General features: G+C 38.0%; 3 protein-coding genes across 3 annotated transcripts; 2 read left to right on the top strand and 1 right to left on the bottom strand.

The window, feature by feature from the left end:
- Positions 1-380: 380 nt before the first annotated feature.
- LOC106426865 (beta-1,4-xylosyltransferase IRX14) lies at positions 381-3137 on the top strand. Its single transcript, XM_048745022.1, has 3 exons — positions 381-1244; positions 1781-2350; positions 2451-3137. The coding sequence occupies exons 1-3, from the start codon at positions 544-546 to the stop codon at positions 2743-2745; spliced, it is 1566 nt and encodes a 521-aa protein (XP_048600979.1). The 5' UTR covers positions 381-543; the 3' UTR covers positions 2746-3137.
- A 2588-nt stretch (positions 3138-5725) lies between these two features.
- On the top strand, positions 5726-7859 carry LOC106439437 (cysteine proteinase COT44-like). Its single transcript, XM_013880915.3, has 4 exons — positions 5726-6292; positions 6829-7064; positions 7157-7297; positions 7387-7859. Exons 1-4 carry the CDS (start codon positions 5791-5793, stop codon positions 7630-7632), a joined length of 1125 nt encoding a protein of 374 aa, XP_013736369.1. The 5' UTR covers positions 5726-5790; the 3' UTR covers positions 7633-7859.
- A 338-nt stretch (positions 7860-8197) lies between these two features.
- On the bottom strand, positions 8198-11059 carry LOC106426786 (probable LRR receptor-like serine/threonine-protein kinase At4g37250). The gene is made up of 2 exons (XM_013867518.3): positions 9085-11059; positions 8198-8988 (listed from the first exon to the last, which is right to left on the bottom strand). The coding sequence occupies exons 1-2, from the start codon at positions 10664-10666 to the stop codon at positions 8291-8293; spliced, it is 2280 nt and encodes a 759-aa protein (XP_013722972.2). The 5' UTR covers positions 10667-11059; the 3' UTR covers positions 8198-8290.
- Between the last annotated feature and the right edge of the window lie 3917 nt (positions 11060-14976).

The following is a 14976-nucleotide window of genomic DNA, read 5'->3' as shown; positions in this document are numbered from 1 at the left end:
CAAAATCCTCCAAACCGTGTGCAACAAACTGACTCGTGTTTTCCCCCACCAAACATGGTTCGTATGTCATTATCATGGGCCTTTTCCTAACGGCCCAGTAAACAAAAACCGTATAATCAATCATTTTAATCAAATTTTACCAAATCCGTGAGTAATCACTTTTTAAATGGTCATTAATCACAACCATTATATACTCGCGAAAAAACAAAACACATTAAAAACAGCATTTAATAATGTTTAAAAAAAAACCAGAAAATCATAAACAGACCCTAATTTTACTCAATTAGGGAGAGTAATAAAAGGTACAACCACCCAGTAAAAAACCGACACCTGTCCACCGTTGTCGTTTTCTCAGCTAGAGTTTCTTCCGATGGCGTTGCATCGAAGCATAATCAGATGGTGGGAGAGAGCAAGCAAGCAAGAAGAAAGCGATAACCGAACTGATTTCAAAATCTTGAGGTTAAAGTAATCCTAATCAGATCTTTTCATAAGGAAGAAGAAGAAGCTAAAGCTAAAGCTGAAGAAGGAAAGAAGTCAACGACGATGAAGCTCTCTGCTCTGCATCAAAGCTACTTAAACCGCCGCAGATCTCCGTTAGATTCCTCCGTCGACGCCCCCTCGAAGTCGTTCCTCGCCGTCTTCTGGCTCGTCCTCCACTGCCTCTGCTGCTTGATAAGCCTCCTCCTCGGCTTCAGATTCTCCAGATTAGTCTTCTTCTTCCTCGTCTCCACTCCCTCCTCCTCCAACCTCTACTCTCCTCCCTTCCGCCCCGACTTACCACCGCCGCGAATCGATCTTACTCCATCCAACGCCACCACGGCGGAGGTGAAGACCTCGTCGTCGCGCGTCGTCGTGGGGAGGCACGGGATCCTGATCCGCCCCTGGCCGCATCCGGATCCCGTGGAGGTGATGAAGGCGCACCGGATCATCGAGAGGGTGCAGAGGGAGCAGAAGGCGGTGTTCGGCGCCGGCGGGAAGGGGAGCAGGACGGTGATCGCCGTGACGCCGACTTACGTGAGGACTTTCCAGGCGCTGCATTTGAACGGGGTGATGCATTCGCTGATGCTTGTGCCGTACGATGTCGTTTGGATCGTGGTGGAAGCTGGGGGTGTGAGTAACGAGACGGCTTCGATTGTTGCTAAGTCGGGGGTGAGGGTGATCCACGTGGGGTTTGATCAGAGGATGCCTAACACTTGGGAGGATCGTGGGAAAGTTGAGGTTTTGATGAGACTTCGAGCTTTGAGGTGCGAGTCTTAATGCTTTTGTTTGATTTGTATTAGATTCAGGTTTATTATTAACTTCCAACTTAAAACTAATTAGGATAAAATGATTGCTCTTTTAGGCCTGGAAATTTTAGAACTTTAAGACATTTATATTCGGTTAAAGAGAGTTTAGTATGACACTTACACCTGATCGAGAGGGTTTATGTTAATTAGGTGATAGAGGTCAAGAGGGTTTAAGTTAATTAGGTGATAAATGATGATTTTTACTGGCCATAAGTTTTGGAACTTTAAAATATTTATACTCTGTCGAGAAAGTTTAGTATGACGGTAGAGGGTTATGTTAATTAGGGGTTTAGGATTATTTAAGTTCTAGACTTTGATACCATATTAGATTTGGATTTATTATAGTTTTCCAACTTAAAATCAGCTGGTAGTAACTGGAGTGGCCTTGACTTTTTATATATTAGTTACGGTCTTTTTGAATTTAAGTGGGATATTTTATCTCTAATAATTTGTTAGAGGTGAAAGTGATGATCTTGTTTTTTTGATGTGAACAGAGTTGTGAAGGAAGAGAAGCTTGATGGGGTTGTGATGTTTGCGGATGATAGCAACATGCATAGTATGGAGTTCTTTGACGAGATTCAGAACGTGAAGTGGTTCGGTGCTGTTTCCGTTGGAATCTTGGCGCATTCGGGTAATGCGGAAGAGATGGTTATGTCGATGGATAAGAGAAGAGAGATGGTTGATGAGGTGGAAGAGAGGTCTTCGTTACCAGTACAAGGTCCTGCGTGTAACGCGACCGATAAGCTGATTGGTTGGCATGTTTTCAATACGTTGCCATACGCGGGGAAGAGTGCGGTTTATATAGACGATGTAGCTGCGGTTTTGCCGCAGAAGCTGGAGTGGTGTGGGTTTGTGTTGAACTCGAGGATTCTTTGGGATGAGGCTGAGAGTAAGCCGGAGTGGGTTAAGGAGTTTGGGTTGTTGAACGAGAACGAAGGCGTGGAGAGTCCTTTGTCTCTGTTGAATGATCCTTCGATGGTTGAGCCTCTTGGAAGCTGTGGAAGACAGGTTCTGCTTTGGTGGCTTCGTGTTGAAGCTCGCGCTGATAGCAAGTTCCCTCCCGGGTATATGCCTTTTTTGCTCAAGATATTAACTAATTAGCTCAATGTTCAAACTAGGAGTTAGTTAGTGATGTTTGGTTCTGTTTTTGTTATATGAGTGCAGATGGGTAATTGATCCTCCGTTAGAGATCACAGTGGCAGCTAAACGAACGCCATGGCCAGATGTTCCACCTGAGCCACCTACTAAAAAGAAAGATCAAATGTCATTATCCCAAGGCAACAACAATGTGGTGGTGATACCGAAGCAGCAGCAGCAGCAGCAGCAGCAGCAACAGCAACGTTCTAGCAAAGTGCGGAAACCGAAACGCAGAAGTAAGAGAAATAAACACGAAGCTAAACCAACTGATACGACAACACAAGTTTCTTCTTCCACTAAACATCATCAAGAAAGAAACTGAGGAAGAAGAAAGATCATTTCTACTATTTTATTATCATTCATTTGTTTGCCAAAGTTTTATAGAGAAATGTCAAGAGATCATCTTATTCTCCTCCAGATACCGCGAATAGTAAGAATCAACGGTGAGGAAGCAAGAACAAAGGCTTAGATTTTATGATGATGGAGCCCCCACAGCAAAAGGGTATACGGGTTTTTAGGGGAATTGATGATCATTCGTTTATTTTCGATATATCTTTCTTTTGGTCTTTATAAGAACTTATCTGTATTAGTAACAAAGAATTATTTGTTTCATTGTTCTTGAAGTTGCAAAAAAAGGCTTAGAAACAAAAACTTTGGGTTGTATAGTTTCTTTTGTAAGCATATTTCTCAATCCATTTCTGTTTTATCCCCCAATTAATCCACACTATGGACCTAAAAGTTCAAAGCCTCAATTTACTCCTGCGAGTTCGTTTCACAGAAATTAATTACACTTTTTTATTATTCTTCATAAGGAAACAATACATATGTATTTATATAGTATTTTCTAAAGAAATATTGGAGATGAAGACATTGGAAAAGATACCTTCGTAAAAAAGAATTGTGAAGAAAGTAAATACAAAACAGAATCATTCTTTTGTGAAAGTTGAGACAAAGACTGAAAACAGATTCATAACTGAAATAATGGAGGATTGGGCGGTTTTGTCAGAACATCACATGTCTTCTTTAACCACTTTTCCCTCACTCTATTAGATTTTTTTCTTAGTACACTGCGGTCATAGCCTATAGGTATGTACTTTGACCACTATAAACAGGATTGAGTTAGGGTTTCTTCTAATTATGGGATTTTATTACGTTTTCAACCTCTATTTTCTTCGGATTAGGTTTATTTAGATGTTTTTTGCTTCATTTCTTTAACTATTTAGTTTTAGAGAGGAAACACAAGATGTTAAACCCATTAGTGAACCAAAATTTAAGCAGGTGACTAGAGTAAACCAAACATATCTAATAGTATGGAATTTTGTCTTTACTACTTAATATGAGGTAATCAATCCGGATAGAAGTGAAATTAACGAAAAATATCCTATTTATATGTTTACTTATAAAATCAAATTTATATTATGCGATTTTTAACATTCTTTGGAACAGTATTAGTTCAGTTGCTTAAACGAAAACCAAACAGTCGGTGGAACTCCCATGCTTCGTAGCTTAGCTGCCCATACAAAACGATATCAAAACCAAACCGAATTATAAAACAGAAACGGTCACCTTTAGTTGTACCATGTCAGAAACACGAGCGAGGCACTTGTGTTTCTTAAACCTTATCAAAAGCCACCACTCCGGATTGAAACTTGGTTAAAGACAACTCTTTGCCTCCCATTTCCTCCAATCACCTTTTTTTCTTGTTGTTAAAATGTCTTCATAAAGTATGCTCGTATGAGAAAGGATCAAATGCAACGGTCAGGATGGGGCACCGCCTCGTGACAAGAGGATCTGCCGTGAAACTGGAACATCATGTCCACCCATTCATTCTAGATTCTTCTATATGAATCTTCAACTTTAATATATCTATTAAATATACATGCAGAGCTCTGTACGTATATTTATTATTTATATCATCAACTATAAAAAAAAAGACCACGCATAATAGAAACTATATTCAGACTACAGTTTTGAATCATAATGTAAATATATAGAGGAATAATATTCCTCATATTTTGATAAAATAGATTATTTTCCACTCACCAGAAAGACAGAACCATATTTTCTAGTGGTCGATATATAGAATGTAAATATATTGTATTTACTAAAAGCTATCATTCTATATATGTATCTTTAAACAAAAAATTTAGATAGGTTTTCCCATACGTACGTACCTTATGAAACTTTTTCGAGGTAGTTGCAACTCTTCTATTCATTGTTTTTCCTTCGTCCCATATATATAGATTATTGGAAATTGATGTAACGTAGATTCAGAAATTCACATCACAGACATCTATACCTATTTATACGGCTCTCAAACCATAATTGTCACAATGCATGTCTGTGGATTTAACTTTACAACTTACTAAATACTCCAATTAGATTCGACGTAAAGAAATTAATCACACGAAAAAGATGCAGCTATTTCGTTAAAAGTTGATCCTCAAGTGACATCATGCTGCTTCGAAATGCTGAAAAGATTTAATGATCTTCATGTTCCCATGTGTTCGGAATTGAACGACTCTGATGATATGTGGTCGGTAGCCAAAAAAAACGCGGTTCAAAGCGAATTGTTTGTTTTGCTATATACTATTGACGTTATAAAGTCAAAAATAAACCGCTTACAAGATGGTTCTGACCGCTTCAAAAATAAACGCTCTGTGTATATATATTATCGTCTACTGTATGCAGGATATATGGTAGCTATTTACGTCAAATATGAGTAGATCAGCGTTGATCAAACATAAACGTAAATCTCTCGTGAGTCGATAGATGTTGATGTAAACAACAAACCACGGAAAATAAATAACTGCAAAAAATATAAAAAGAATGGTGTTATTATTTAACCCAAAAATTGTATTATCATACTTACACGAAGAAAATTACGTACATCTACGAGATAATTCCATGAGAAAAGAATAGTAAACTCTTTGAATTACAGACGAATGGTTTGAACCCCGTAGATCTTTGAGTTTGAATTGTATTTAAGAGCATGATACTACGATGTTGTATTCTTTTTTAGATCAGTGAATCGTAGTTTTTTCCTATTTACCATCCGATTGTCCGAATAAAATAATAATTATCTCCAAAATTAATAAATTTAGATTTCTAAAATCAAACATAAATATCTAGTAATTAAAAGTGAAGATATTATATATTTAGTAAACAGTTGTCCATATTTCGGCAAAAAAAATCCATTTGAAACGTCCACTATCTTGCATGCCCATTATTACTTTTTATTATAATACCAACTTGAAATATTAAAATACCTAAACTTTGGTTATAAATAGTTTCACATTCTTGTCCCACCAAAAATCAAGCCATACCAACTATCAAAACTAGAAAACCAACAAAACAAACATACAATATGGCTTCGTCAGCGAAACTCCTCTCTTTACTTCTCTTGTACGTCTTCATTTCATTAGCCTCCAGTGATGAGTCCATCATCAACGACAACCATCTCATTCTTCCATCTGACCGCTCGTGGAGAACCGATGAAGAAGTGATGTCCATCTACTTAAAATGGTCCTTGGAGCACGGGAAAAGTAACAGCAACAGCAACGGTATTATCAACCAACAAGATGAAAGATTCAATATTTTCAAAGACAACCTAAGATTCATCGATCTACACAACGAGAACAACAAGAACGCTACTTACAAGCTTGGTCTAACCATATTCGCTGATCTCACTAACGATGAGTACCGGAGTTTATACCTCGGGGCAAGAACCGAGCCTGTCCGCCGCATCACTAAGGCCAAGAACGTTAACATGAAATACTCAGCCGCAGTAAACGACGTGGAGGTTCCGGAGACGGTTGACTGGAGACAGAAAGGAGCCGTTAATGCCATTAAAAACCAAGGATCTTGCGGTAACTACTAATTCTGCTTTTTTCTTCTTTTTAGTCTAAGCTGGGGGACTATGAACTAAATAATGAGAAAGGAGCCGTTAACGCCATTAACATCTATTTTATTTTAAACACGCTTCACATGTAAACTTGTATAGGATCCATATTAGATTGAACAAAATTATGTATATACAAAGTAACTTTATATTTAATATTTTGACCATAGCTTTTTCGGCCAAGTATTTACATGGTAGATGGTATAATATATATATATCTATATATTTTTTGATAAAGTGGTAGATGGTATATTTATGTCAGGAATTCAAAAATAAACGTTGTCTTTATTGTAGGTGTCAACTTTCTCTTTGATTAGTAAACTTACATGTCAATATCTACTTACTAACTTTGATTTATGTATCAAAAACTTATATAGTTTTCTAGCTTCATGTGTTAAATTTACAAATACTATTGTTTCATCTAAAACTAGAACACTGATTTACCACGTAGCACATGACGTATTGATGTTAACGTTTGTGTGTTGTGTTTTGATCGACAAACAGGAAGTTGTTGGGCGTTTTCAACAGCTGCAGCAGTAGAAGGCATAAACAAGATCGTAACAGGAGAGCTCATATCTCTGTCCGAACAAGAACTTGTCGACTGCGACAAATCATACAACCAAGGCTGTAACGGCGGTCTAATGGATTATGCTTTTCAATTCATCATGAAAAACGGCGGATTAAACACCGAGCAAGACTATCCTTACCACGGAACCAATGGCAAATGCAACTCTTTACTTGTAAGAAAAACAAAAAAACAGAGTAAACAGAGCAACACTGTGTTTTTTTTTCCATTGCAAGGAACTGTAAAATCTTGTTCTTGTGTTTACAGAAAAATTCGAGAGTTGTGACTATCGATGGATACGAAGATGTTCCTAGTAAAGATGAAACCGCGTTGAAGAGAGCAGTTTCGTACCAGCCTGTGAGTGTTGCTATTGATGCTGGTGGAAGAGCTTTCCAACATTACCAATCTGTAAGCGAACCAACCTTAAATAAACCGGGGAGAGGGGTTATCAAACCAGGTTTTGGATTATGAATAACCGGTTTGGTTTTTGTTGGCAGGGAATCTTCACTGGAAAGTGTGGTACGACTATGGATCACGCTGTTGTGGCGGTTGGTTATGGATCAGAGAACGGTGTTGACTATTGGATTGTACGTAACTCTTGGGGTACAAGCTGGGGAGAGGATGGTTACATTAGGATGGAGAGAAACGTGGCGTCCAAATCCGGTAAGTGTGGGATTGCGATTGAAGCCTCGTATCCGGTTAAGTACAGCCCAAACCCGGTTCGTGGAACCAGCAGTGTTTGAAGTTAACAAAAAGAATCTCATGCAGTAATCAAATTGGGATTGTTATAAGTTAAATTAATCTTGTATTATTGTTTGTATGTATAGTATTTCGAAAAAAATTGATTCACCATAGGGATTTAATCTGTATAAATCTCTATGTTGGTCAATATCATTTCATTCAAAGAATATTTGCTTTGGCTTGATTATGTATTAAGAGAAATATAATAAAAATGATATATTTCTCAGCAGCATTGGTTTCGCTAGGACGAAAAAGATGTAACAGGGTAAAGTGGGTTCAGTTAACAGATTAGATAGCCAAGACAAAGATGTTGTAAGGGTGAGAAACATCTATCTGAAGCCAAGAAAAGAAACATGGATGCAAAAATATAAAAAAAGGTACTTAAAATCAATAAAACTAAGCATTCATAAACTGTTTATTCATTGCCACTATGTAATTCACAACATATTTGAACATTTGATAAGAGTTTCCTGACCTGAAGGAACAAAGCTTACTTCCTCTTCCAGGATTAATCACTGGTCTCCATTGACTGAAAAATACTTATGGATTACTAATGTAATAATGGAATTTTGTGGAGAAAAAACACACTCGAACTTTTAAGGTTTATACACAGAACAAGTTAGCAATGAGATCAAATTGACTAACAAAAAAAAACATTAATTAGTGATTCATGTAGTGGAACGAGGGAGACTTAACAGCATCAGAGCTAGGAGTGAATCTTTCAAGAACAGCCAAAGATTCCTTCATGGTTGGTCTCTTCTGAGGAATAGGAGACGCACAGTTATATCCCAACTTCAAACAACCGAGGAGAAAGTCTTCTTTGCCATGCAACTCACCGCGAATCGTCACGTCGACCATCCTCAGGGCATGGTGTCCATCCTCTACCGTCAGTCCGATTCCAAGCCCAACCTCTTCAGCTGAAACGACCTTCCCCGTGAGAAGCTCTAGTAAGATCATTCCGAACCCAAAAACGTCCCATTTTGGGCTCGGTTTAAGGCTCCGGAAAGACTCCGGTGCGCAGTAAGGTGACAACGGGCCCAACGAGCTAGGACTCGGGCTTGGCGTGGGCCCGATGGACGAGAAGTCCCGTGAAGACCCCCTTGAACGCTTGCTACCAAAGATCCTAGAAGACCCACCAGCTCGGCTGTAGCTTGTTTCACCAGTGAGAAGCCTCTCGAGTCCTAAATCACCGATTCTAGGCTCCATGTCGTGGCCCAATAGTATACTACTGGGCTTCAAGTTCCCATGCACATGCTTCTTCTCGTGGAGATAAGCTAGCCCACGTGCGATGCCTTTTGCTATCTTAAGCCGAGTTTCCCACGGTAGATGATACGGCGAAGAAGCCCCACCTCCTTTCCCTGCTCATCAAATACAATGGAACTTAAGCGTATTTTAGAGTTGTTCAAAAAAAAAAAAGCGTATTTTAGCAAACGACGAAACGTTATGAAACTCACGGTAACGGGGGTTAACGAGGCTGCCGTTAGGGACAAAATCGTAAATAACCAGCTTCTCGTCTGTACCCCAATAGAACCCGCGGAGTCTAACCAAATTCGGGTGAACCAACTTCCCAATCGCTCGAATATTCGCCTCGAAATCCTTAAACCGGCGCTGAGTCAAACCGGTCTCACCTAACCGACGAACCGCGTAAACCGTACCGTCTTCGAGAACGGCTTTATACATTATACTCGCCCCCCTGGCGCCTAGAATATAAGCAGAGGCCTTGAGCAGAGTCTCGATCTCCATCTCCTTCTCTCCATCAACGGTCACTAACGTCCCTTCGCTATCTCTCGACCGTTGATCCGCATTGTAACCGCTTTCTTCGTCCTCGGACGGCGTCGTTTCGGGGTCTTTACGTAGACACGACCATTTCGTGAATCTTCTTGACTCGTCTGGTGAGGAAGAAGATGGTGATAACGTAATCGTATCTGTTGTCTCTTCTCTTTGCTTGTTGTTAATGTTGTTAGCAATGTTCTTCTTGCGTCTGTAAATGTAAAGAAAAATCACGGCGAGGATTCCGATACCGGCGATGTCTCCGATAACGATCCCGGTTATAACTCCTGGACGTAAACCGGTTCGAGGAGTCCGGTTCGTTTGTTGCGTTGTTGGATTGGTAACCGGGTTTGAGCTGATTGTGTTCGGTATGGCGGCGATCGCCGGCGTCGACGTCGGTGAATCGGCGTCGGAGATGGTTGACGGTGAAGACGAGATGGGACACGGGTCGTCGCATAGACCCGGGTTTCCTGAAAAGAAAATTGATTTCTGGTTAAGGAAAACCGGAGAATCCGGGATTGAACCGGTTAAGTTGTTGAAGGAGAGATCAACGGTGGCGTTAATGGGGAAATTAGCACCGATCTCCGGCGGTATTTCGCCGGAGATTTGGTTGAACGAGACGTTCAAGTAACGGAGACTAGCTCCGCCGAAGTCCGGCGGTAGCGAGCCGTTGATCAGATTCGACGACAAGTCTAGAAACTGAACGTCTCTCCACCCGCCGGGAATCTCGCCGGAGAAGTAGTTGCTCCGCAGCGAAACCGCCGTTAAGTTTCTAAGCGTCACCAAGTTAGCGGGTAGCTTTCCCGCCAAGGCATTGTCTGAGAGGTTAAGCGTTTGGAGGCTGTGAAGATCGCCGATCGAGGCAGGGACTTCGCCGGAGATCATGTTACCGGAGAGGTCGAGTGACCGGAGCTCCGTTCCGTTGAAAAGCGAAACGGGTAACGGCCCGTTGAAGGAGTTGTTGGAAAGGTCGAGGCTTTGGAGGGAGCGGAGAGAGCCCAAATCGGAATGGATCGAGCCCAAGAGGTGAGAGTTGGGGAGAGACAAGTTGATGACTTTGGAGTCGTTGTTGCAAGAGACTCCTCTCCAAGAACATGGAGTTTCGTGGTTGTAGTTCCATGTCTGTAAGAGAGAGAGAGGATCAACGAGGACAGAGGACTTAAAGTTCATCAACAGCAATCCATCGGGGCTTAAACCAGAGGAGCCCAGAACAAAGCAGAGAAAGAAGAAGAAGAAGAAGAAAGCTGTAATTAATTGCATTTTCATGGCTTCATCACTGTTGTGAAAGAGAGATAAGAGAGAGAGAAGATGTGAAGTGAGTTAAAGATAGAGAGAAACAGCTCATGTAACCAAAACACATTACCCTTCTTGCTCTCTAAATGCTATCTCTCTGTCTCTGTCTGCAGAAAAAAAAGACCGCAGAGTTTCTTTAAATTCTATAATCAATACGAATACACACTTCTTGTTGCAGTCTTCTTCATTTATTATATAAAATCTGTTCCCTTTACAACTAATATTTGTACTTTTTTCTCTCTCTTTCTTTACTGAACCGAAGAAGCTGAGTAGATCCTTAGGATTAGTAAGCTACAAGACTTTATATAATCTGCAGTTACAGTTTTGCTCAAAGTTGTAACGTTTTTCGAGTTTTCATTTTACTTTTATACACAGATTCTCATTCCTTCTGTGTTTAGAGTTCACACAGCCAGGCAGCTCGTTTTGGTTCTATTTTACTTTTAGAAGTAAGGCATGCTCTGTTTTTGTTTAAAGAATATGGTTACCATGTCTCTGCTGTCTTCCTTTTTATGGGGATTTATTTTGTTTATGGATGCTTTATTTTCTCTGTGGATGGCTTTCATGTGTACGAAATTATGATTGTCTACAAGCAATATGATTAAGTAGAGAACTAAAAGGATTATATGGAGAGAAAATGGAATACTCCAAATTCAAATATTATAAAACTGCTGCACTTAAAGTCTACTAGTCCATATTATCTGCCAGATATATTAAATTTGCTTTCTTAAGCAAGGAATTGCCTGAGTTTAAAATTAACTTTTGAAACTTATAAATAAATCAGCTAATTTATCATTTAATACATCTATAATTTTTTTAAGTAGAATTGATAGATTGAGATGCAAAGACTGGAAAATTGGTCACTTGTGGCAAAAAAAAAAGAAAAAGAAAACTGGCCATTGGCCTAAATTCCCGTATGAATTATGTTATTTTATGTCCATTCAAAATTGTTTTACGATAACAAATTACAACATATCCAAACATTACATTTAATATCATTAATATTCAATACCTACATTACATATCTTAAAAGTTTCGGATATGTTAAATTTTGTGTTAGCACAAAGTGGGTATAAATTATATTTATGGCATCCCTAAAACAAAATGTGTAAATATGGTTTCAATAATTGGATTCAAGGGTGCCACACGTGGTCCATAACCAATCATTCTAGTCTCTTGCGATTCATTTCTCATTCTCGATTAATTATTTTTAAACAGTTTCTTTTGTAAAGTTGGAGGTGATCTTTACCCACTTCTGCATAAAATACAATGTTTAAGTTGAAAAAGATTTAAAAAGTTGATAAGATACACTTTAAGTCTTTAATTATAACGAGTCCAACAGTAAAAGCCACAAACCCAGCCTTGTTAGTTTGTGGTGGGCCATTATTTTTCATTATATCTTCTGCTCGGACTTTAGAAACTGCACCCAAGATTCCCAAGTGCCAAGTCTAAAAAACTACAATTAAATGACACTGAGAAAAATTCCTAACTAAATAAATTTAGAGCGGGGATTCTTTTTTTAGTTAGATTAGGAATTCAATATAAATATTAGTCTATTTTTGTTTGGCTTTGAGCATTTTTTGCATTTAGATTATAGATATCTAAACGTAGTATTTCATCCTTTCGTTTGCAAAAAGCAAAATTTTGATATATTTATTTAGATCAAAAATAATAACATATATTTCAAAAAACTATTTAATGTATAATTATTGAATTAATTTATATAAAATTTATTGATTATTTAAAAGGGTAAATAAGAAATTAAAATAATAATTCTAAAATAACATTTTTTGAAACAAAAGAAGGCATTAACATTGACCAAAAGAAGGCATTAACATTGACCAAAAAAAAAAGGCATTAACGAGGGAGGTCAAATCAAATGATTCATGATTTTAAAGTTGAAGTCCCTGCTTTTAATCCAGTCGGTACTAGTTGTTCGTTCTCCCTTCCCGCATTAGTCTTTTTGTTTATTTATAATTATTTTGTGTTTTTTTGTAAAGTAATTACAATAGAAATTGTGAATATAAGTGTTGCAAGATGATAAAAATACAGATACTAAAACTATGTAAAAGAATAGAAAATAATATAAAATACAATATCCACGATTCAGAAAAATACTAAAAAGAAAATTGCTTGCTAAAATCCTGAAAATTTGACACCCCACTAATATAAAGGGAGACACCAAAGTTAAAAAGAGAGAGAAAGCGAAAGAGAGTAAAAGAAAAAAGTCTCGCCGACCGGCGGAGTGGGCTTCCACAGCCACCGTCGGTCCGGTTTGTTCTTGTTTTTTGGTTTTCGTTTAAGCTTTCTTTCGTCTCGATTTAGCTGTGTGGGATTTGTTTTTCGGTGGTTTTCCGGTTCCGGGAGGTGGAGGCTTTGACAGCTCCGCCGCCGCCGGTTTTGTTACCGAGAGGTAGAGGCTTCCACAGCTCTGCCGCGTCGGCTTTTGCTACCGGGAGGCGGTGGCTTTGTCAGTACCGCTGTCGTCGGCTTGTGTTCCCGGTGGGTGGTAGCTCCTCTAGTATCGCCTTCTTCGGTTTCGTTTTCTTTGGTTCAGTTTTTTATTCCCTTTCTTCTCGATCTATGAGTCGGCGCTTCAAAGTCTCTCTGTCTCTTGATCTATCATCTGAAACCGCTGCATGGAAGTCGGAGGTGATGGATTGATTGTAGGCGGTTATTTGCTCGAGTGATTTCATAGATCCGCTTTGGTGTGTGGTTAACCGTTTGGCTTGGGTTTTGGACGAGATCTCGATAGGTTAGATCGATGGATGCTCTCCGAGGAAGGTTCTCAAGCGGGGAAGATCGGCCGGTCTCGTTCTGGTGGCTTGCGGCGCCGGTTACGGTGGCATGCTTGGAAAACTAGGGTTTCCATAAGTTTGGGCCGCGTGGGGTTTAAAGTTTAGGCCCGTTTTTTTGTTTATACTAGTTGGGCCGGATGCGTGGGCTTTTATTGTAATGTTTCTTGGTTGGGCTTGTCCCTTAATTTTAATAAACTCAGTTGGGAAAAAAAAAAAAAGTGTTGCAAGATGATAAAAATACAGATACTAAAACTATGTAAAAGAATAGAAAATAATATAAAATACAATATCCACGATTCAGAAAAATACTAAAAAGAAAATTGCTTGCTAAAATCCTGAAAATTTGACACCCCACTAATATAAAGGGAGACACCAAGTTATAAGACTATTATGAATGATTCACTCTATTTTTTAAGTAGAATAATTTTATAATAGAGTTTAGAAAGAAAAATAAAATGATAAACAAACAATAAATGGATGTGAAAAATAGAATATCATTAAATTGCTTTTACACTAAATTATATTTTAAACTGAAAATACAGAGTACCATTGTAGATCATCCGATACAAAACTGCATCGTAGACAAGACATTCATCCCTGTGTTTTAAAATTTATAATATCCGTTATCTGTATATCCGTCGTAATTACAAGTTTTCCATATAAATAGATTACGTATATATACACTTATCTTTTGGGCATCACACGAATATCTTAAATTTTGACATCTTGACCTTGTAATTAGGGTTTATATTCCTCGTTTGAAGCAAGATTCCAAATTCCCGACCTATATTTTTGCCTAAATCTTGGATCATGTTTTAATTTGTTTTTGATAAAATAATGCTTGGATCATGTTCTATCCCTGACTCCCTCTACGTTTTATTTCTGACTAAAGTTCAAACTAATGAGAAACATGTATTCGTTGTATAGCTGTGAGACTTGGTCAATCAATTAAAATAGTATCAAATGCATTAATAGCTCTCGAATGGGGGACGTGTATCAGTAATTAGGAATAATCAAATGTATTACTAATATAACAAAACAAAACAAGAAAACACGAAAAAATATGAAATCATATTGATTCGTATTAATGTAAACATAATCCCGGAAACTACTATTTTCAGTTAATCACTAATCATGTGCACAACTACCTCTAGTTACTGGAGTTGAGTGGGAAATATTCATTCTTTTCATATTACGTGTCATTTTAATATATTTTTTAATGTTAAAAATAGTGTTATTTTAGAATTTTAATGCAATTTTCAACTCAATATTAATTATAAATCATTGATTTTATAAATAATTTTACTTATCTCAAATATTATTGATTAAATATGTATAATTAATAAAATTTTTAATGCATTTTAATCATTTTTTAATCTGTGTAAAAATGTCAAAATGATATTTTTTTATGAAACGGAAAAATTGAAAGAAGAAATAACCAGCTGTTGACTCCTCTAGATGACTTGAAAATTTACTTAATATTTTTCG

The sequence above is a fragment of the Brassica napus genome, chromosome C1, assembly GCF_020379485.1.
Source record: "Brassica napus cultivar Da-Ae chromosome C1, Da-Ae, whole genome shotgun sequence".
NCBI classification, from domain to species: domain Eukaryota; kingdom Viridiplantae; phylum Streptophyta; class Magnoliopsida; order Brassicales; family Brassicaceae; genus Brassica; species Brassica napus.
This window is presented reverse-complemented; position numbering and strand designations above follow the sequence as displayed.